Raw genomic sequence first — 24,548 nt, 5'->3', positions numbered from 1 at the left:
TGTTTCAATGACGACTTTCTCATCTCATGGCACAGACTGGTATTCACATCCATTGTAGTGCGGCTGCAATTGCTGCACCAACGGAATGTTTTACATGGCACTTTGACAACATATAGACCTATTTCCCTCTTTCCTTCCTGCCACCTCAGTAGAAATCCTGAATGAGACCATTGTCCATAGGCCTGAACAGACGAAACTCCACCAGTACTAGCCTGTGCAATATGTGGCAGTTTTAGATCAGCATCCAGGAAGAAGAATATTGAATTTGTGTCTTGCATTAGGGACCTTTACTAACGGAGTGTGCCCAGTATTGTGAAGATAAGCAAGCTAGATGTTCCCTCATAATGGTTGATTTCTAAAGTCATGTAGTGTATACTGGTTGTTTGCTCAGAGCCTCCACCTTACCTCAAAACAATCCCCAAAGTCGATGTGCAAAATTTTTCCACTAAGTCTGTCAAGCATCAGGTTTGATGGATGTCTGGGAAAAGAAAAGCCAATGCAAATATGCTGTCAGATTTCATGGGAACTATGGCAGTGGATTCAGCTGGTTTTGAAGGAGTTTTCATTCTAAGATTCTATAATGAATAAGGATGATTAAACGCATTAAGTGTATACAGCCCATGAATAAATAACACATTCAATGTCATTCATGTCTTGCTAACTCTAATCCTATTTCTCCAAAAGGCATCAACTCTGATGGGAAACAGTTCAATGGGTGTCACAGGCCCTTTGGCATCACGCCAAACAACGTATCTGCATTCAGCACATACACACAGATACAAGCAGAGGATTTCCAATGTAATGGAATTGTTTATAGAGTTGCCACAAATAGGAGCCAAATTATTCTCTCACGTATATTCTGAAAACAGCTGGAGAGGCCATTGGATTGTATGGCAGTCACAAAAGCATGCGGTTAGGTAAATCTCCTTACCGATCCCCTAGTCCCAGGATGTAACCCACCATTGACATCACAGCCAACGAGCGTGTGTAATTGGTTCTTCGGTCAAACCACACCTGCAGAGTATCACAAATGTAGATCAGTGTTAATCTCCTCAAAAACATGCACATCCATTAACTGGTTTACAATGGAGGAATCTCTTGGAGCACAATAAATATTCAAATGCTTTTCACTTTGCTTTTCAAACATCAACTGATTTTCCGTATTATAGTGAAATCTCTGAGTCAAACTCAAGATGTCGAAGTTATCAACTATTCTGGCTGCCAGAATAGCAAAAGCCACAGGACCATGCCTGCGATTAGCTGAAATTCCGCAGTGGTCCATCCAGTTGGGCCAAAATTTTGTTTGGCGCTTGCAAAAGGGACACTTCTGTGGGACAAACAAGCTGTCCTCTTCCACCGTGAGTCATGTGACCATGCTGACCAGAGAGGAATGGTTAGACGCAAGTGCCTCAAATATGAAATGCTGGATCAGCCATCATTTCACATTGAGATTTCCTTGTGAAACAACATGCAAAGTGTGCAAGTATGGTGAAACCTGTGAGAAAGTTAGAAAATGTTGCTGATTAGAGAGAGGATGAAGTCGATAGAGCAAGCGAAAAACCGTGGCTTGAAGAGGAAAGTATTGCAAGATCGTTGGCGATTCCACTATCAAGTTTGTCCATCATTCTGAAAACTAAGGAGAACATCTTGGAACAATTCAACAAACAGGCATTCTCTCTAGAAAGAAAGGGGATGAGAACAGCTGCCTATCCTGATGTCAAATCAGCTCTGCTAAGGTGGTTCAATGCAATCTGAGCTCAGAACGTGCCCACCTTGCATTTGTAAGCATATTTATTTATTAGTGTCACAATAAGGCTTACATTAACACTACAATGAAGTTACTGTGAAAATCCCCGAGTCGCCACACTCAGGCGAACCCGAGTCCCTGGCACTGTGAGGCAGCAGTGCTAACCACTGTGCCACCGTGATCTTGTTAAATAGAGGTGCAGTCATACGAGCCTCTGCTTAACCCGAATTTCAAGGCAGTTCAAGGCCTGTTGACTCATCGAGAGTTTACAGTACATTACAAATAAACTGTATTCCTGCATTTAAACATTATGTTTAATGATTTATAGTTTATAGCTAGTGGAATTTGGTGTAATTCCAAATTCCAGCAGGATTGTTGGCGTTGGACTGGGGTGGGCACAGTGAGAAGTCTCACAACACCAAGTTAAAGTCCAACAGGTTTATTTGGAATCACGAGCTTTCGGAGCGCTGTTCCTTCATCAGGTGAGTGATGAAGGAGCAGTGGGAGAACGTGCAAACTTCACCTAATGAAGGAGCAGCGCTCCGAAAGCTCGTGATTCCAAATAAACCTGTTGGACTTTAACCTGGTGTTGTGAAACTTCTTAATGTGCATTTAAACAGGAGAAGAAAGATTCAGTTGCCTGGGGAGCTGAGACTTCCTTCACCAGCCTGGACAATAAAGACAATAGCCATGAAAAGAGAATAATGATACAGAGTTAAAACCTGGACAAAGTAGTTCACAGACTCTTGTTTTAAACTCAACATCCTGTTGACAATGTAACATCTGATTCCAAAGAAGAGCAAAAGGATATACTGAAGCCACATCAAGAGTTGTGTCAGAGGATGTCATCTCGATCTATAGTTTATAGTTCGTGGAATTTGGTGTAATTCCAAATTCCAGCAGGATTGTCAGCAAGTATCAGTATTTCTTTACAAAGTGACCCAGACTGAATCAATTGTGTTAACTTTTAAGTAAAGACACCAGAAAAATATACAAAATGTGCAAAATAAGAAGAGCGATATTCTGTGATGTACAACAGAAAGCAGAGCCAGTAGCAGTAAAACAAATTCTTATGTACAGGAGAGAAAAAAGTTGTGTTTTAAATTCGAATTGTTACATACGATTGGTGGTGACGGGCTAATCCGTTTAAAAGTGTTGATGTGGATTGTGTACTGGTGAGTTTTTACAACATTCGATGACAGTTTCATGGTAAGCATTGTTGAGACTAGCTTTCAATTCCAGATTTTATTAACTGTATTAATATTGCATCAGCTACCATCATGGGATTCGAACCTGTGTCTCAGTGCATTAGCCTGGGCCTCTGAATTATTAGTCCAGAAACAGCACAAATACACCACCATCTCCCCCTCGTGGAAAGAGGAATTCAATGTGAGGCTATTGTGTGGACACTACTGTTGAATAAGAGAACTTTAAAGCAAGGGTTCTTTATATTTTAAGAAAAGAATCATATTTGCATATCAATACAAACATTTCTTTGAATGGGCATTAAAGTTCAAAGGCCTAACATTAGGCGCAAGTTCAAAGTGTAGCAATTCATTGAACATCCTATTTTCTACATAAACATAACTCGGGTCTGAGATTTTTTTTCCCCACACTTTACCACTTGAAGAAAAGTACCCATTGCACGAAAAACAGAAAGTGGTCAACAAGTCAACCAACTTCTGAAAGAGGAAGTTAGGCCAGCAAGGACGTGACCCATTGTTAGAATTCTTCCAGTGAAGAGTCCCAACTAATATGTTCATGTATTTGCTGCTGACAATGATGGACCTGCTGCGGATATCCAACATTTTCTGTTGTTACATTAGATTTCTGTCATCACTTTTTTTGAATTCATGTCAACTACAATCTATTACTTTGCCTTATAGTCCATAGTTGATTTGAGACCTACTGGTGGTTCTTGGATGCCATGTGTAAAGGCATGTGTTGAGGGATTTACTAAAGATCGAGAGGTGAAAACCTCATGAAAGTGCTTATGACTCTGTTACGACTGTGTTACAAATAGAGAATTCTCCCCTGTATCTACGGTGGGGAAATTCACCTTCACCACCTGGATTGAAAACAAGGAGAGTTGCGACAGGTGATCAAAATCCAGTAAAGTTGAGAATTTATCCAGTGTTTTAATATTGTTATTTTTAAGAAAGCTGGAAACAGACATTCTGTGCAGAATGTGTCCATTAAAGTACAGCTGGGGACTGCAGGCTGTGTGGAGATCACTCTGAATATTAAACAAGGTTTTACCTCCGAGCTGGGACTCTTCAGCCACAGCAACTTGGCCAGATCATCTCCAGCTGTATTGTTCACTGCATGCTCAAACACTTCAACCTTCTGCATCAGAGTGAGGTGATCGTAGTCCGGAGCCATCTGTTGGTTAAAATAAAACAAAGCATGCAGTATAATTATGTTTTCCCTGTGGCAATTTGGACTGAATTTCAACTCTTTGAGAGTCAAAAGTCACATGCAAATGAAATAAATAATAATTCAATTTGTTATTAAAAACGGGGATAAAGAAGAAAGGGAGGCATGTGAAAGAGACAAGGTGGGAACTAACTTTGGAAAACCGGATCTCACAATGGAAAAGGACACAAATATTTTCACAAAAAAAATGTTTCCTTCAACTCGAGCTAGAAACTCTTATGATTCTATTTCTTTTGATTCACTTCTTCATAAAAACAGTAATTGTTTTTTGCTTTACAATCACTAGACTTAGTGCTTTGAGTGATGTTCATTCAAGTATCTTTGGAACTCTCTGCCTCAGAAAGCGGTGGAAATGGGAACACTGAATATTTTTAAGGTAGAGACAGTTAAGATTCTAGTTGGGCAATGTGGAAATCAAACACAAACAGATTGCCCATGATCTTATTAGAGCAGGCTCGAGTGGTCAATTGGCCTACTTCTGCTCCTATTTCTTAAGTTGCCATTATCTACTGAACCATAAATACATCTTTTAAATACAACCAAAACTAGATGCACATGGTGGCACGTAAAATACCATGCAAAGTAAATAAATTATTGGCTTTATGTGCTTTGCGTTCCCATTTAATGAGATGTATTTATGGTTCAGTAGATAATGGCAACTTAAGAAATAGGTGGCACGGTAGCACAGTGGTTAGCACTGCTGCTTCACAGCTCCAGGGTCCCGGGTTCGATTCCCGGCTTGGGTCACTGTCTGTGTGGAGTTTGCACATTCTCCTCGTGTCTGCGTGGGTTTCCTCCGGGTGCTCCGGTTTCCTCCCACAGTCCAAAGGTGTGCGGGTTAGGTTGATTGGCCAGGTTAACTTTGAATACTTCTAATGATCCAGCCTCCACCATCTTTTGGGGCAGAGAATTCCAGAGATTCACCACCCTCTGCAAGAAGAAATTACTATGCATGGAGCTCTGGAGGAATACAGAGAGAGTAGGAAAGATCTCAAACGGGGAGTTAGAAGGGCAAAAAGAGGGCACGAGATGTTCTTGGCAGGCAGGATTAAGGAGAATCCTAAGGCATTCTATTCATACGTTAGGAACAAAAGAGTTGTCAGGGAGAAAATCGGACCTCTCAGGGACAAAGGAGGGGAATTATGCTTAGAACCCAAGGGAATAGGGGAGATCCTAAATGAATACTTTGCATCGGTATTCACGAAGGAGAGGGGCGTGTTAACCGGGAGTGTCTCGGAGGGAGGTGTTGACCCGTTAGAGAAAATCTCCATTACGAGAGAGGAAGTGTTAGGTTTTTTAGGGGACATTAAAACTGACAAAGCCCCAGGGCCTGATGGCATCTATCCTCGACTGCTCAGGGAGACGAGAGAGGAAATTGCTGGGCCTCTGACGGAAATCTTTGTCGCTTCTTTGGACACGGGTGAGGTCCCTGAGGATTGGAGGATAGCGAATGTGGTCCCGTTGTTTAAGAAGGGTAGCAGGGATAACCCAGGAAATTATAGGCCGGTGAGCTTGACGTCCGTGGTAGGGAAGTTGTTGGAGAGGATTCTTAGAGACAGGATGTATGTGCATTTAGAACGGAACAATCTCATTAGTGACAGACAGCATGGTTTTGTAAGAGGGAGGTCGTGCCTTACAAATTTGGTGGGGTTTTTTGAGGAAGTGACAAAAACGGTTGATGAAGGAAGGGCCGTGGATGTCGTCTATATGGATTTCAGTAAGGCATTTGACAAAGTCCCACATGGCAGGTTGGTTAAGAAGGTTAAGGCTCATGGGATACAAGGAGAAGTGGCTCGATGGGTGGAGAACTGGCTTGGCCATAGGAGACAGAGGGTAGTGGTCGAAGGGTCTTTTTCCGGCTGGAGGTCTGTGACCAGTGGTGTTCCGCAGGGCTCTGTACTGGGACCTCTGCTATTTGTGATATATATAAATGATTTGGAAGAAGGTGTAACTGGTGTAATCAGCAAGTTTGCGGATGACACAAAGATGGCTGGAATTGCGGATAGCGAAGAGCATTGTCGGGCAATACAGCAGGATATAGATAGGCTGGAAAATTGGGCGGAGAGGTGGCAGATGGAATTTAATCCGGATAAATGCGAAGTGATGCATTTTGGAAGAAATAATGTATGGAGGAGTTATGCAATAAATGGCAGAGTCATCAGGAGTATAGAAACACAGAGGGACCTAGGTGTGCAAGTCCACAAATCCTTGAAGGTGGCAACACAGGTGGAGAAGGTGGTGAAGAAGGCATATGGTATGCTTGCCTTTATAGGACGGGGTATAGAGTATAAAAGCTGGAGTCTGATGATGCAGCTGTATAGAACGCTGGTTAGGCCGCATTTGGAGTACTGCGTCCAGTTCTGGTCGCCGCACTACCAGAAGGACGTGGAGGTGTTGGAGAGAGTGCAGAGAAGGTTTACCAGGATGTTGCCTGGTATGGAGGGTCTTAGCTATGAGGAGAGATTGGGTAGACTGGGGTTGTTCTCCTTGGAAAGACGGAGAATGAGGGGAGATCTAATAGAGGTATACAAGATTATGAAGGGTATAGATAGGGTGAACAGTGGGAAGCTTTTTCCCAGGTCGGAGGTGACGATCACGAGGGGTCACGGGCTCAAGCTGAGAGGGGCGAAGTATAACTCAGACATCAGAGGGACGTTTTTTACACAGAGGGTGGTGGGGGCCTGGAATGCGCTGCCAAGTAGGGTGGTGGAGGCAGGCACGCTGACATCGTTTAAGACTTACCTGGATAGTCACATGAGCAGCCTGGGAATGGAGGGATACAAACGATTGGTCTAGTTGGACCAAGGAGCGGCACAGGCTTGGAGGGCCGAAGGGCCTGTTTCCTGTGCTGTACTGTTCTTTGTTCTTTATCTCAGTTTTAAAATGACTGGCCCTTTATCTTGTAGCTATGTCCCCTTGTTCAAGGCTCTCCCACTAGTGAACATCTCACCATCTACCCTGTCAAGCCCCCTCAGGATCTTTGAATAAGGTTACCCCTCACTCTTCTAAACTCCAAGAAATACAGACCCAGACTAATAAATCTGTCTTGATAGGAAACCCTTTCATCCCAGGAATTAGCCTGGTGAATCTCCTTTGGACTGCCTCCAATGTTACTATATCGCTTTTAGGTAAAGGACCAAAACTGTACGCAGTATTCCAGATGAGGCTTCACCAACACCCTGAAAATTGCAACAATACCTTCCTATTTTTAAACTCCAAGTCCTTTGCAATGAAGGCCAAAATGCCGTTTACCTTCTTGACCTGCTAGCTTTTTGTGATTCCCCACATTAGAACACCTAGATCCCTTTGTATTTCACTCACCTACAATCTCTCTCCATTTAGATAATAATCTGCCTTTTGATTCCTCATACTGAAGTGCATGACCTCACACTTACCCACATTAAACTCCATTTGTAGGTTTTCGCCCAGTTACCCAATCTATCTATATCCTGTTGCAGGATCACAATATCCTCATCACAACCTGCCCTTCCAACTATCTTTGTATCATTGACAAATTTGGAAACCTTACATTCTGTTCCTTCCTCCAGGTCATTAACGTAAATAGTGAACAATTGCGGGCCAAGAACTGATCCCTGTGGGACTCCACTAGTTACAAATTTCCACATTAAAAAGGATCCATTTGTTTAATTCTGTTTTCTATGTGAAATGATGTGGAGATGTCGGCATTGGACTGGGGTAAACACAGTAAGAGTTTTAACAACACCAGGTTAAAGTCCAACAGGTTTATTTGGTAGCAAATGCCATTAGCTTTCGGAGCGCTGCTCCGAAGGCAGATTTCCACTCCATCTGACGAAGGAGCAGCGCTCCGAAAGCTAATGGCATTTGCTACCAAATAAACCTGTTGGACTTTAACCTGGTGTTGTTAAAACTCTATGTGACAGCCACATGAAGCTTTAAACAGAGTTAATTGGAAACTGTCAAGCCAGAAGAGATCTTATGGTTAATTTATCGTATTCAAAATATATTGTATTGGAAGTGTTTTGATGTGTATCGTGTTGAAAAGATTTGTTGCAAATTTGAAGATGGCCTTCTATCTGATGAGGCACGAACTCCCCAAACAGTTCAGATCCCATATCTATCTGTCCCTTGAGTAAGTCTGGCTTTGACTACATGACCTAGTATGTTCAAGGAAGAAAGTTAATTTAAATTTTTTAAGGAAAAGGGAGTAAAAGTAATGACATAATGGAAATAAAATATACATTTGAACTAAATTGGTAGAAATACCTACCCTGAGCATGATCCGGTGCTCGATGTTTAGTAGAATCTTTTTTTTCTCTCGATAGTCTCGAATAAGTGCATGGAGTGTATCACAGTGTGGGACCCAGCCAATTAAACCGGAGTTTGTGGACAGAGGAATGACAGCATATCTCTGAATACTGGAGGAAAAAGCCCAAAATATGAGAGAAACATCTAAATGCATTGCATGCTTTTAAAAAATGTTTCAAAAATAAATGTTTCCTTCCTTCGTGAAACAAATCAATGTTTAAAATTTAGTGCATGTGGAATACAAACTAAATATTTCCTCCATCAGGGATATTTTTCTGCTTTAAAATACAGCAGAATGTTCCTCATTTTTGATATGCACACAAATGGATTAACACTCAAAATGTCACTGGAAATGCTTCAAGATTGACAGTCTAAAGATGCTTTTACATCATGGGAGAGCAGCACCATAATCAGCCTCTGAGCTTTGTTCATTTCCATCTTGCATGCATCTCCTTCTTACACTGCATCAGGAACAGAGCTGCCTCTTCTGCTAGCAGCTTTTAAGATCCATCAACGAATGAAGTCCAGAGCTGAGTACTCTGGTTGAATTCCTCAAATCAGCATCAGTGAACAAGTAATTGTTGCTCTATACCCACTACTGAAGCCTCCTTTCACCAATGTTCCTCAGGTGAGGAAGCAGCAGCACTCCGAAAGCTTGTGATTCCAAATAAACCTGTTGGACTTTAACCTGGTGTTGTGAGACTTCTTACTGTTACTGGTAATGATTCTGTTGTTGACATTTGCAGCTCCTCCTGAGCCATGTTTTGTTTATTTACTTGTCCCATTACCACCCACATTTCCCTTGTACCATCATTTAATAACTCATGCCTTTTTATTGACTTATGGGATGTGGGCATTGCTGGCTAGCTCAGCATTAATTACTCATCGCGAATTTGTCCTCGAGGTAGTGGTGGTGAGCTGCCTTCTTGAACCGCTGCGGTCCATGTGGTGTAGGTACATCCACCGTACTGAGAGAGAGGGAGTTCCAGGATTTTGACCTGGAGAAACAGCGATATATTTCCAACTCAGTGTGATGAGTCACTTGGAGGGGAACTTCCCCTTTCACCCCATGGCAGACCTTCCTTTTTGTTCTTACCTCTCCTCTCCCTTTCCCTCTCTACCTGTTGGAAAAACTGTTACAGTTCTGACAAAACTTTTTTGATCCAAAACTATAACTTTGTTTCTCTCTCTGCAGATGCTGCCTGACCAGGTGAGTATTTCCATCATTTTCTGTTTTTATTTCAATGTTCTACATCTTTGGTTTGATGTCAAAGCTATAACTGCAGTGGAACAGCTTGGTTAAAGAAGTGGATAGTTCGGAGTATATATTTTCAGCATCATGCAGACAGGATGTTGTCCATACTCATTGCCTCCCCTGCTCAGCCACTTCTTAATGTCTTTTTGAGTTAACCAAATTGCCTGAGGATGATATGAAGCTAGGAAACTCAGGAAGAGGCAGGGTAGAATAATTCACTTGGAACTTATGGCCGAGGACACTTACAAACACTTCACCCTCATCTTTCACATCATGTTGGATTTCTCGCCGAGTGAACACAGGATCTTCATCCAGTTAGTTGCCTGGTTTCCCAGCACACCCTGAACTGGATGTGCTAAGGTACTGAGTGTTGCTAAGATCTGATAGTGGCGGCATCACTTAGTTCTGTCAATAGCCTGTAGCTTTTGTCATTTAGCACCCTACATAGTGTCTTCGCCAGATTTATGCATCATGCTGAGGTATGGCTGGTGTTGTTCTAGGTCATGACATGCTCGACTCTGCATGAAACCAGAGTTGGTCTTCAATGGTGACCAAGGAAAGTCGATTGTGCTAGGCCGTGACATTACAGACTGTGGTAAAATTCTTCTCCTGCTGCCGGCTTACAGTTGGGTGGTTGGGATGGAGGAGGGGGTGGATGGAAGCAGGTGGTGTTAATAAGATCTGTAGCCGATATTTGATCTGAAGTCTTGGGCCTAAGTGGGAATTTTGATTTAATGTTAAGGATTCCCACGTCACTCACAACTGGTTGCATGTTACTATGCCCCGACTCCAAATGATCCTATCCTGTCAGTATGTTAGGACAATTCCTGGGATGTTGAAGGTTGAGACTGGATTGGTATCCCAAAGTTAGGCTGTTGCTCCATAGCTCTCCCAATGTGAGCATCGGGTCCCAGCAGCATTTATGAAGTGAACTTTGTTGTTTCAATTGGGCTGATATTTCCTTGGTCTTATCTTATTAAATTTTGTTGTTATTGTTTACAAATGTGTGGCTTAAACTGATGACCTCTGGGTTGCTTGATCCAATGCCATAATCATTAGGCTACTTACTACACCTACATGTGTGCACTTTTCTACCAATTATTTTGCCTGTCCTGAGCTCTGCAATGATCATAATAAGAGAAGGGAATCTCTTAGCTACGTGCTTTTGGATATTGACACCAACACATTTCGCTACCTGAGGTTTTTCCGAAGAGATGCTGGGTCATTTGCCAGCAAGGTATTCACCAATCCAAAAAGCTGCATCACCCTCTCGTCCTGACGCAGGTCTTCATGGCCCTTTAGCAAGAACATGAATTCATGGCTATTACTTCCTACAGGGACACAAATAAAATTCTGTTAAAGTTGAGTCAGGGGATGAAACCCATAAGTCACATTCTTTACAGCTTTGTAGAGAATCAGAATTTGTTTGGACTGGCTAATATTTTGGACAAAACCTTCATTTTGCTAAATGGCAGAATACAAACACCCAATAATAGCTGCAATACTGATTTGTTGTTAGTCAGCCGTGAGAAAAGCTTGCTGACAACTGTGCTGTTTCTGTTAGCTCCCTTCCTTCAATCTCAAAACCCCCAAGTTTTCCTGGCTTTGTGCCCTGCATACACAAAGGAAATAAGGGCTTTAGCTCCGAGAGTAAAATGACTGACAAACTGATTTTCCGTACCTCGATATCGGGGTTATGCTGTTCCAATATTTAAAGATTACAAAAAGCCCATAACCTGGTAGCTAACCCCTCCCTCTCCTCCAACCCCCAAAAGTCCCTCTCTCTGCTCTGTGATCCTTTTTGTCTGTTTCTATTTTATATACTGCGGCTGGAACTGCTCTAAAACTTTCTTCTCTTCAGCTCCAAATATGCAATTCTACACATTCTTTCTCTCCACTACTAGCAGTCTGTTTTGAAATTAAGTCACTGCATTGTCCATATTGCACAATCATTTTTACCAGGATCAGTGGACTTGCTTTATCACTTTCTCCACGACCCTGATATTTATGGGAGGGTATTGGAGGCCAATAAAGGCTGAAGAAACCGGGAAGCTGGGTACACAGAGGATCTACTGATTTTAATGGCAGAACCCCATTTTGTTTCTTCCATTGTCTGGATGGCAGCCAACTAACCTGACAGCCCAGGGGAGGTCATCGCAGGACCGGAGATGGTCAGCAATTAGGACTTGGGTGAGATTTGGTCACAAGCTGCTGGAGGGGAAGAAGCCATTGAAGATCGCAATGGATCAGGGATGGGGGAACATGGAGGGACAGAGAGGCCATGATTATCAACAGGGAGGTCGAAGCCTTCCCTCAGGGATCTGCTGGGAGCAATCTTGCTCCTTCTGGCCCACAAACCAGCAACTCTTTCATTGTCCAGTTTCTTGACGCCTGGGAAACCCTCACAACAATTGTGAAATTTAAAACTGGGTTTTTAATTGCACCGTGGAAGTCAGATTTAAATATGTTAATTAAGTGTTCGTCTCTCCACAGTGGGCACTGCACTCTGATATGCATCGCCGTAAAAACAGCAATGGGATGTTTATGGTGGATTGGTGTCATGTTCTCCATTTATTCATTCTTATCCTGTACCTCTCCCAGCTACCAAATAAACCTGTTGGACTTTAACCTGGTGTTGTTAAACTTCTTACTGTGCCTCTCCCAGCTGTCATGGTGGGATTAATAAAGAGGCCCATGTTTCTAAGAACTCAGCTTGGTTCAAATTAGACACTCTTTTCTAATTTACATCACCTATTGTTTTAAAACCTCGGCAATGTTTGCATCTTCCTTTGATGTCTTGATACAAAGAAATAGTAGATGATGGATCGTATGTATTTGTTTTTAATCTATTCCCAAGGAAATAACCCAAATGAAATAGAAACTGGTTATTTGCAAAGCATATTTTTCTTACCCATGATGGTCAGCTTCCTCGGTCGCTGTTTGGAGGTTATGACCTGAAGTGAGGGAGCTATTGATTGAATCCGGATGATTGGTTGGTTGGGATCATAAGTTCCTGGTACTGCCAATTCTAAGTCACGACACATCAGCAACTTAGGTGATACATACTGGAGTTCAAGCGAGGTGAGCTGCAAAAAGATACAAAGCACATTCCATTTCTATAATTGCTTAAAAAATTTGCTTAAATGTACAGAATTAATAATACATGAGTAAAATACAGGATTTATTACCAACAATTTTGTTCTAGCACCTTTCAGGAAAAACATCCAAAATGACCATGTTTACATGACAGTGTTTACTTATCTTTCCAAACTACTTTGCATTGAAAAATGTGTTTTTTGGAACTAATTATAATTTGTATTCACTGAAGCGAATGATGGTAGCACTTTCCATTTTTGTGTTAGCACAGAGTAGTTTCAGATCAGATCAGAGCACAGATACAGGGTAAACCCCAACAATGTCCCTCAATGACATTCAGAAAGTGGTTCATTTCATTTTACCAATATGACAGTTTAATTTCCCATCGACCTAACTGAGTTATTGCATTTGAATTTTTATATCTAAAGCATTTTTTGTCCCAATGACATCTGCATTCTTCCCCCCTGCCCCCTCCATCTTCTCCTGCCATTAAAGCTTCCTCTGTCTTGTGACCTACATATCTTTGTTGCAATCTCTCCTAGCTCCCAATCACTGACCTTCTACTCTACAGTAAGAAGTTTAACAACACCAGGTTAAAGTCCAACAGGTTTATTTGGTAGCAAAAGCCACACAAGCTTTCGAGGCTCTGAGCCCCTTCTTCAGGTGAGTGGGAATTCTGTTCACAAACAGAACTTAATCTGTTCACAAACAGAACTTAAGCACAGATAAGTTCTGTTTGTGAACAGAATTCCCACTCACCTGAAGAAGGGGCTCAGAGCCTCGAAAGCTTGTGTGGCTTTTGCTACCAAATAAACCTGTTGGACTTTAACCTGGTGTTGTTAAACTTCTTACTGTGTTTACCCCAGTCCAACGCCGGCATCTCCACATCACTTCTACTCTACTCCAGCTCCCTCTTATACAATGTATAATCCATCACGTTTCCCGCTCTCTTTAACTCTGAAGAAGAGTTGTTTGGATTTGAAATGTTAACTCTATTATGCTGCCAGACCTGCTGAGGTTTGCAGCATTTTTGGTTTTTGTGTCATTTAAATTCTGGGTGGTTTTGATGCACAATGACTTTGTTCCTTTAACACAAACATTAAAAAAATGCTAAATTCATTTAGCATGAATGCTAAATTCACAATTGTAGAGAATTGGTAAGCTCCATAACAAACTTGCCTAACTTTGAAATTTGTTTGCGATTGTTCGCAGTTTTGAAATCTGCTGTCACATGACAGCAACGTTCATCGACCACACTCGCTACACACAGTTGTTTTAAATGTATTTTCTTCCTCGACTGGTGTCAAACCCTAAAGTGTAAATATTCTGCTCAGAACACATTTCAGATGGTTTATAAACCAAAGGAAATTTGTCACTATTGATCCAAATGCCACTCGATTGATATTTTTTCTGTTAATTCTATGTACAAGAGCATGAAGATATTTATTGTTGAGATATGATGTCTAAGCACCTTTAAGAGAGCATATCTTAAACTACTGTTACTCATTACCACCTCAACTGGATATGATGAACTGGATATCATGATTTGAGGACAGACTGCAAGCAGCACTGGTCACGGTCAGATATGTATACAATAGTCTCCCAGTTAACTCGATCTGTATATAATCTTATTTTCAAATAAAGAATCCACATTATTGTTTCACCAATCGTTGTGCATAATTAGTACGTTTACATTGAAAAAAAAACACATCATGAAACCAGAACACCAACCTGTGGAAGCTGTTTCGAAATGCGTCGGAACACATGATAATACAGGTCCCAAGCTTGGGTTAGGTCCTTCACGTTGCCGGATCTCATATACTTTCGGCACCATTCCTGTGCTTCCATTAAGTCCCTGCCGTATGCCTGAGGATAAATTTGATACGTGTCAGCTGAATCCCAAATAAAGCAAAAGATTCCCCCAAGTACTAGATGTTTTTGCCAAACATCTTAGTTTTATATTATAGTATTGCTCTTATTATCCAAGAAAATACGATGCAACATCAAGTCACTCAATGTATCCAGCTCAAGCCATTTTTCTCTTTGACCTGTCAATTACTCTGAACAATTTACTGTTCTTTCCTTCATTCCATGCACCAATCTCCATCCCTCCATTAGGAACCTGTTCTTTTCTATTTAGAAGCCATGCAACCAATGTAGCATTTACTCCAGCAGGTGGCAGCTATCTTAAGTTAATGTGAAGGAGTTACTACCAAAACCATAATTCACTCAGGTTTCCTTAATTTTCCGATCAGCGTGATGTACAAAATCCCTCAACTGTACTCACTATTATCATCTCTTTCATTATTTAAATACCTGTCTCACATCTTCCTTTAACCTTGTCCAGTATTTCATTATGAATGTTCATTAATACAAGAACAGGAGGCATCCTTTGTTGCTTTTCCAATGTTCAGAGGGACAACTTGAGCGCTTTTTATAATGTGCCTGAGTCAAGCAGCTGACCAGCCAGTAGTGAAACAATAGAATTTAAAAATAATTACCTGTTTGCCTTCTGCTCTAGCGAATGACTCATTTAGGAGACAATGACTTCAACAATAAAAATACTTGACATGTGAACTCAGTTGTAACTGAATGGTTTGCCTAAAGCTTTACCGAAACATTTATTGAAAGGAAAATACAGGTAGATCCAAACTGTTGGATTAAGTATATTTAACTTCATGTGGAATAGTTTCTGTAACTGCTTTAAGACAAGTACTGGAGGTGGTGCTCTGGAATATTGTTTTTGCTTGTTTCTTTCAAGAGGAGAAAGCTTTAATGTTCCTGTGTGCTGTTTTCAGGGGATGTGATGAATTTGAGATTCTATTGGGGGACATAGCTGCAAGGCCGACTCACCTATTTTGCAGTGCCACCAATGACAAGGGTTTGTTTATTAATAGACCTACATTGGTTTGGAATGGCTTCAGTATAATTCTATGATGAAGGGTAGCTGTGGTTTTGGCTTGTACCTGGTTGAAGGAGGTTTCTTTGAGAGTTTGAGGACCCCGCTCCATCATGGCGTGTAGAGGTTCAAGAACAGCAAACATTCCTTTAACATTTCGCTCTCCAAAATAAAGTCTCGATGCCTCCTCCAAGCCTTCATGCCACATTTCATGCCACAGAATAGCAACCCGGATAAGTTCCTCACTCACCTGAAATGAAAACAATCTGTTTTTGGAAACCCTGCCATTACACAGATACAAATCAAATCGGTAGGATCAAATAACATTCAATAAGTTCAATGTTTATTGGTGATGATATAGGTGTCGAACTATGATAGCTAATGAACCTTTCGTGCCATACAGGTAGTGTCTCCAAACTGGCAACCTCAGGACCGACTCCATGCAGGGCTTTGGATTGTGCTGGTTTTCCAGTTGGGTTGTCTAGACCAGGTCAGGTAAAGGGTCACGTGGAGTACAGGAAAACACAGGCATGCAAAGCTTACAACGAATCAGCACACCATCACATCAATCCAACACCTAGCCCAACAAACAGTCAGCTATTTAACACATCTAATAATAAAAATTCATGCATGGCTACTTTAAAAAAAAGTCTGGTGTTTTTGGATTGCTGTTTATTGATCATCAGATATGAGACACTGTACCTGTATCTGAATACAGGAACTTAAAAAAGCTGCAAGTTAAACTTTGCATCATATTACTGTGCAAGGTATTTATTGTTGCAGTTCCCTTAAAGGATATAATACTTCAAGACATGCGATTCAAAAATGCGCAGTGTATTATATAATCTACCAAAGTCAGTGTTAAATCTGGTTGTTACAACTGCTCAGTTTCAGTCCAGCTATATTATGAATCTGGGCTGTTCATATTTGTATGTTATAACACACAACTTGCTAAATGTTGCATTAACAGAGCCTCAATAATGCTCTGACCTTTGTTTTATTATTAGTTGTGACATTGCACACAGCAAGTTGGAGAATATAAACAAGAACATTTGAGTCTCTAAATGATCACTTAACCCTCCATATCGGTCAGTAAAAAGTGCACATTTTCAGCAGAGAGACATGGCCTGCAATCTTGAATAAGATAGTTGTGATGCTGTCAGGAGTGCATATAGGGAATATTCAGGGGTAATTTATTTAAATTAGAACCATGCGATTTTTGCAGAACCCATTTTTGAATTTCAATGTTGAACTCACACAGCACAACCCCCATAATTGCCTGAATGTGATCCCACATTAAAACAAAGTAGCTCCTTCCACTGCCCCTCCCGGTCAGTCACTGGCCTCACAAGGCCCAGCCACTGATTGCTCACTCACCCCCTCACGAGGCCCAATGCCCAAACTCTCATCTGGAATCTGCTCTTGTCCTGATTCTCTTCAATTCTTCATTTTGCTTATCTCTTGCTATTTTCCACTTCTCCTTCTGCCATTTTCCTTTCGTCTGGAAGTATGGCAAGTGGAGTATGATACGGCATGATCTGGCAGAAAAGGAGCTGCCAATGACTGCAGGCTACATCTCAAGTGGGGAGGGATGGTGTCCGCAGGCAAAAAGATGGTGCTTGGCAGTCAGGTCCCATCACTCACTACTCCTGTCACAACTCCCATGTCTCCATTGCCTTCTCGTTATCCCTTCCTTTCCTCTCACCCCTCACTGTCACTGTTATTCCTACTCCCTCACTTTGTTATCGTAACCGTTAAACTGTCTGTTTATCATGTTACCTGCACAGTCTCTGCTATCACTAACTTCATCCATAACCTTCCACCCTAATAAGTGAATGGGGAGGAAAAGTTTGATACTCTTTTCCCTGGTACCCATTTCCATCAAAGACTTTATTTGCTTTCAAAATTCAAATGATTTGCTTTTGAATAAAATTAGATTGGGATAAAGACAAAATATTGTCCAACATACTCTGCACTCCTCTTTCTCCTTCACGTGCCAACAATTAAAATATTATTCTTTCTAACTGTGCACAAAACACAGCTGAGATCATTGGAGACTTCTTATTCCCTTCAAAATTCAACTTTCTTAAATAATAAATTAAAATTCAGATGTGTCCACCTCCTATTCAGGGCTTTACATGATGCCTGAAGCTTAAAGACAAGAAAGAATAATCTACAACAGTTAAATAAATCAGTAAACTCTAACTTATCTTGCTCACATACAGTATCTGGTGGTACAATGGACAGAAGTGACAGGTTATAACCATCAGGAAAGACTGAACAGGTTGAACATTTTTTTTCGAGGAAAGAGAAGGCAGAAGGGTGATCTGAAAGAGGTCTTTAATGAAAGGGTTCATAGAATCCCTCAGTGCAGAAGGAGGCCATTCGGCCCATCGAGTCTGCACCGACAACAATCCCACCCAGGCAGGCCCTATCTTTGTAACCCCACATAATCCCCCTGACAGTAAGGAGCAATCCCACCCAGACCTGTTCCCCGTAACCCCAAGTATTTACCCCGTTAATCTCCCTAACCTACACATCTTGGGACACTAAGGGGTAATTTAGCATGGCCAATCCCCCTAACCTACACATCTTGGGAAACTAAGGGGTAATTTAGCATGGCCAATCCCCCTAACTTACACATCTTTGGACTGCGGAGGAAAGCGGAGCATCCAGAGGTAACCCATGCAGACACGGGGAGAATGTGCAAACTCCACACAGGCAGTCGCCCGAGGCCGGAATTGAACCCGGGTCCCCGGCGGTGTGAGGCAGCAGTGCTAACCACCGTGTGCCGCCCCCTTCATAGGGTAGATGTAAAGAAGATGCTTTAGGAGAAACCTTTTTACTCAGTGGTTCGAATACGGCACTTGTAACCGTGTGGGAATAGTTGAGGCAGGTAGCAAAGATGCATTTAAGAAAATACCCAGTAAGTACATCAATGGGACAAAGTAATAGAAGGTTATATTCAGAGGATGAGATAAAGTAGGTTGGACAGAGGATCGTGTGGACCATAAACACCCGCATAGATCTGAACGGTCTGCTTTTGTTTAGTAAATGTAATATTCGAGATAATGGATCATCTTTTATTACACAATTATTATTCTTTAATTTCAAAGTTGGAGCTTTGGATCTGATTTATTACTAGTGTCTGAATCCCAGATATGCCATTTACTGAGATATTAGATTGTAGGATATTGTACTGCGCTCTTACTTAGCTTTATTCAGCAGAAATTTGATGAAATAAAGTGAATGTCATTTCATCACTTGCAATATTTTCAACTGAGATAAGAATTTATATAACATTACTCCTAATGGATCTTGGGACATTTGGCCAGAATGACAGAAGTGATAATGAAACAGTGAACCAGGAAGGGCAACATGGGCAATTCTCTGTACAATTTGGTCATCATACTCCAAAAATATCCAGGCAGTTCAGGAAAGGTCAACCAAAGTGACACTTAAGATAACTACTACATTTAAAGAAAGAACCTATGGATGGTTTTCAAATTTTAGCAAGCAGCCTCTGAAAGGTAATGAATAGACATTAACACCATTTGATTTCCTCTCCAACCCCCTGCTAAATAAGGTGCAGACATCCACTTACCATCATGGCCTGTTGTACCAGTGTGTTGCTATGCTCACACATGTTCTTCAGGATCTTATTGGCGGCACTGTGGCGAGCAGGTGTCGTGGACTTGGATGCTACAGTGAGTGGGTAAATCAGAGCCTGTGGTTTAAGCCAAAGGTACGTCATTAAATGAACATCAAAAGAAGGGAAATATAACCCTAAATACAAAGCAATACATCCTTGAATAGATAAAATTACAAATCATTAGTTTTAGTAAAGGGTAAGTATACATCGAAGAAGGTAATAACAGAAGAATAATCTTCTGAAAAAGGTACAAAGAATACAATTCACCCTCCCCAATTGATCGCCTTGTGTTTGATACTAGCTATCGCTCCATCAAGCTAGTTTAAAGTTTTAAAATTTATTTATTTGTGTCACAAATAGGCCTACATTAACACGGCAATGAAGTTGCTGTGAAAATCCCCTAGTCGCCACACTCCAATGCCTGTTTGGGTACACAGAGAAAATTTAGCATGGCCAATGCACCGAACCACCACGTCTTTCGGAATGTGGGAGGAAAATGGAGCACCCGGAGGAAACCCACGCAGACACAGGGAGAACATGCAGACTCCACACAGATAGTGACCCAAGCTGGGAATTGAACCCGGGTCCTTGGCACCGTGCCGTCTGCCACGATTAACTGTCCAGTAAATTTCTTCAGCTACATTGAGATTTGAGTTAAGGTCAATGTTGAACATACCAAAAATTTGAAGTAAACATAAAAACCAAATCTCTTCCCTACTTTGCTGAGAATGCATCATATCTAACGCTGATCTACCTTCAAAGGCACAGTGAGGTGCACCATGTAAAACAGAACAAAAAATACAGCACAGAAACAGGCCCTTTGGCCCTCCTTTGTTAACGTAACCGTTAAACTGTCTGTTTATCATGTTACCTGCACAGTCTCTGCTATCACTAACTTCATCCATGTGTCGATCATGATGCCCTAACTAAAAACAAACTTTCTGCCCTTTCTTGGTCCGTATCCCTCTATTCCCTCCCTATTCATGTCCCCATCCAGATGCCTCTTAAATGTTGCTAATGTGCCTGCTTCCACCACATCCTCTGGCAGCGCGTTCCAGGCACCCCTCACTCTCTGCGTGAAAACTTTCCCCCGCACATCTCCCTTAAACTTTCCCCCGCTCACCTCGAACCTGTGCCCCCTTGTAATTGACATTTCCACTCTTGGAAAAGGCCTCTGACTATTCACCCTGTCTTTGCCTCTTATAATTTTGTAGACCTCTATCAGGTCTCTCCTCAACCTCTGTCATTCCAGTGAAAATAATCCAAGTTTATTCAACCTCTCCTCGTAGCCGACACCCTCGAGACCAGGCAACATCCTGGTGAACCTTCTTTGCACTCCAAAGCTTCCACGTCCTTCTGACAATGTGACCAGAACTTCATGCAATACTCCAAATGCAGCCTAACCAAGGTTTTATATAACTGCAACATGATTTCCCAACTCCTATACACAATGCCCCGGGCTGATGAAGACAAGCATGTCATATGCCTTCTTAATCACCTTGGCCACCTGTGTTGCCACTTTTAGGGAACTATGGACCTGCACACCCAGATCCTTCTGTATGTTAATGTTTCTAAGGGATCTGCCTTTTTACAGTATAATTCATACCTAGATTTGATCCTCCAAAATGCATCACCTCGCATTTGTCTGGATTAAACTCCACCTGCCATTTCTGTGCCCAAGTCTCCAATCTATCTGCATCCTGTTGTATCCTCTGACAATCCCCAGCACTATCTGCAACTCCACCAATCTTCGTGTCATCCGCAAATTGACTAATCAAACCACCCATATTATCCTCCAGATCATTTATATATACTACAAACAACAGAGGTCCCAGCACTGATCCCTGCGGAACACCACCAGCTACAGATCTCCATTCTGAAAAACATCCTTCCACCGCTACTCTCTGTCTTCTGTAACCAAGCCAGTTCTGTATCCATCTAGCCAGCCCACCCTGGATCCCATGTGATTTTACTTTTTGTACCAGTCTGCCATGTGGAACATTAACAAAGATTATTTTCTTAAATTAAGTGTAAAGTTTGGATAAATTTACAGACAGATTAACATTGTAAGTATTGTTTGGAAAGATAAAGAAAACAGCTGTCGCTTTGGTTACCTGGGGATGGTATCTACCAATGTCTGTCAGGAGCTGGTGAATAAGTCGCCCCACTAAGGCACGAGGTGTGTCAATTCTGGCAATGAGTTGAGGGATTACCTGAAGAAAATAGAAGTGAAACATTTTATTTAAAAAAAAATCAACTTACAGACAAGATGCACAACTTGAATTCAAGAGACAAAGATTTACCGCACGTTAAACATGTTTCCCTTCTGAACTACGGCCCCACACTTGTCACCATTTTAATTCTCTTGCTGGGGCACAGCTCCATGGGCAACATGGTAGCCAGTCCAGATTTTGTCCAATTGGCTTTTCTTCATGTGAGAGATAGTGAGTGTTAGCAGTCCGCGTGACCCACGAAGCAGCTCAGTTTCTATCCTCACCCGACATTAACTTGTCCGCTTTCCAGCGGGTTTCATCCTGTAGTGATCAGGATTAAACACGGGGTTGATTTTACCCCTCGCTAACCCATGGCTGCTGTGGTTGTAATGATCAAATCCAGTCCTAAGAGTTATTTTAAAGCATTTTCATTTCAGGACTGACACCCAAAGTCCTGCACCATTTTCTTTCACCGGTTTTGGTTCGTGCCGCTGTATGATAGCACTGTGTCCACGTAGATGCGGAAATGCTAATGAAAGATAATTATGAGAACTCAACATGACAATTCATCAACTGATAAAGAGGAAACTCAAATGCCAGATTAGCAGGTCCCTCAGCATTTGACAGGAAGAATGACAAGTTCATGTTTCAGTTGGAACCTGTCACCAGTGCTGTCATTTTGTCAGATGCTGATGGATCTGCTGTGCACGGAGAACATTTTAATTTATTACCATGAACCACACTCTCTAATACACCACCGTTATTTTGACACTTCTAGCTGCAGATTGATAGAGAGGTAGAAGTAGCTAATGTCAATGTCTGAACTGTCAGGAGGTTGCATACCTGTAACCAGGTGTCAATTTGAATAGTTTTGATCCCCTCAACGAGAGCTTCGTTCACGTCAGGCCAGTGTCCATAATCAAACCAGAGCGTTAGAACTCTAGAAAAACAAGAGGTATTCATCACAGCTAAACTGCTTTACTCTTTAAACTTATCAGCTGAAATAATTAAAGGGACACAATGTTTGTTGGGGAGTTCAATGAACAGTGCAGGAGGGCATGCCAGGAACAGCACCAGACATACCTAAACATGAGGTGTCAACCCTGGTGAAGCTACAACACAGGACTACTTGCGTGCCAAACAGCAGAAACAACACGTGATAAACAGAGCTGAGAGATCCCACAATCAACAAATCAGATCTAAGCTCTGCAGTCCTGCCACATCCAGTCATGAATGGCTGTGGACAATTAAACAACTCACTGGAAGAGAAAGCTCCACAAATGTCTCCTTCCTCAATGATGGGGGAACCTATCACATCAGTGCAAAAGAGTTCGCAACATCCTTCAGCCAAAAATGCCAAGTGGATGATGCATCTCGGCAAACTCCTGAGGTCCCCAGCATCACAGATCTCTGTCTTCAGCCAATTTTAGTCACTCCATGTGATATCACGAAATGGGTGAAGGCACTGGATACTGCAAAAACTATGGGCCTTGACACTACTCCAGCAATAGTACTGAAAACTTGTCCTTCAGAACTTGCTGTGTACCTAGCCAAGCTGTTCTAGTACAGCTACAACACTGGCATCTACCTAGCAATATGGAAAATTGCCCAAGTATGTATGTACACAGAAAGCAGGGCAAATCCAAACCGGCCAATTACTGCCCCATCAGTCTATTCTCAACCATCAGTGAAGTGATGGAAGAGGTCATCAACAGTGCAATCAAGCAGCACTTACTTTGCAATAACTTGGTCACTGATGCTCAGTTTGGGTTCAGCCAAGGCCAGTCACTCAGCTCCTAATCTCGTCACAGTCATGGTTCAAACATGGGCAAAAGAGCTGAGCTCCAGAGGTGAGGTGAGGGCAACTGCCCTTGATATCAAGGCAGAATTTGACTGAGCGTGGCATTAAGGAGCCCTATCAAAACTGAAGTCAATGAGAATCGGGGAGGGTAACTCTCTACTGGATGAAGCCATACATAGGTTGGAGATCAATCATCTCAGTCCCAGCTCATCACTGCAGGAATTCCTCTGGGTAGTGTCCTGGGCTCCACCATCTTCAGCTGCTTCATCAATAACCTTCCTTGTACCATAAGGTTAGTATTGGGGATGTTCATTGGTGATTGCATGATGTTCAGCACAATTCGCAACTCATTAAGTTACTGAAGCAATCCATGTCCATATGCAGCAAGACCTGGACAACATTCAGGCTTGAGTTGATAAGTGACAAATAACATTCATGCCACGTAATTACCAGGCAATGACCATCTCCAACAAGAAAAATCTAACCATCTCCCAGTGACACTCAAAGGCATTATCGTTGCTGAATCACCCACTAACAACATCACGGGGGTTACGATTAACCAGAAACTGAACTGGATCATCCACATATATACCTTGGCTACAAGAGCAGCTCAGAGTCTTGGAATCCTACGGTGAGTAATTCACCTCCTGACTCCGCAAAACCAAAAGGCACAAGTGTGATGGGACAGCCTCAATTGCCTGGATGAGAGTAGCTCCAACCCCACTCAAGGAACTGGACACTTTCCAGGACAAAGCAGCCACTTGACTGGCACCCCATCCACCACCTTAAACATTCACACCCTCCGCCACTGATGCACAGTGTATTCCATCGACAAGATGCACTGCAGCAACTTACACCATTTCCACAGCACCTTCCAAATCCGCAAATAAATTAAGTACAAAAGGTTGGGGGTATACTGCAGCAGGATACTGCTCTCGGATCTCAGTTTCAAATCCAGTGCACATAAACAGGATGAAATCCTCCTATAACTGCTGGCTGAAAGATTCTTGTGTAGAATGAGTTTGGATGGAATCAGTCTGGTTCCAGCTGGATATGGGCTGCAACGCAAAAATGCTTAATATTGTCGACAGTGTCAGAAAGACAATAAGAGATATTTTTGGAAAGGGGACAGTACATTGTTAAAATAACTAACTACAGACCA

At 42.0% G+C, this 24,548-nt stretch overlaps 1 protein-coding gene across 6 annotated transcripts in view; it reads right to left on the bottom strand.

Moving 5' to 3' along the window:
• mtor (mechanistic target of rapamycin kinase) overlaps positions 1-24,548 on the bottom strand; it is a 316,990-nt gene that overhangs the window by 13,024 nt on the left and 279,418 nt on the right. For all 6 annotated transcript variants that reach the window (XM_078239102.1, XM_078239096.1, XM_078239101.1 and 3 more), the window contains 11 exons: positions 22,429-22,525; positions 21,487-21,585; positions 19,325-19,447; positions 15,788-15,970; positions 14,553-14,687; positions 12,637-12,811; positions 10,921-11,056; positions 8,433-8,580; positions 4,007-4,129; positions 932-1,014; positions 406-478 (listed from right to left, as the gene is read on the bottom strand). In XM_078239102.1, the coding sequence (XP_078095228.1) occupies positions 406-478; positions 932-1,014; positions 4,007-4,129; positions 8,433-8,580; positions 10,921-11,056; positions 12,637-12,811; positions 14,553-14,687; positions 15,788-15,970; positions 19,325-19,447; positions 21,487-21,585; positions 22,429-22,525 (1,375 nt within the window). The remainder of the gene's footprint in view (positions 1-405; positions 479-931; positions 1,015-4,006; positions 4,130-8,432; positions 8,581-10,920; positions 11,057-12,636; positions 12,812-14,552; positions 14,688-15,787; positions 15,971-19,324; positions 19,448-21,486; positions 21,586-22,428; positions 22,526-24,548) is intronic.

The sequence above is a fragment of the Mustelus asterias genome, chromosome 22 (assembly GCF_964213995.1).
Source record: "Mustelus asterias chromosome 22, sMusAst1.hap1.1, whole genome shotgun sequence".
In the NCBI taxonomy this organism is placed as follows: Eukaryota; Metazoa; Chordata; class Chondrichthyes; order Carcharhiniformes; family Triakidae; genus Mustelus; species Mustelus asterias.
Note: the sequence above shows the minus strand (reverse complement) of the source record. Positions and strands in the feature narration are given on the sequence as shown.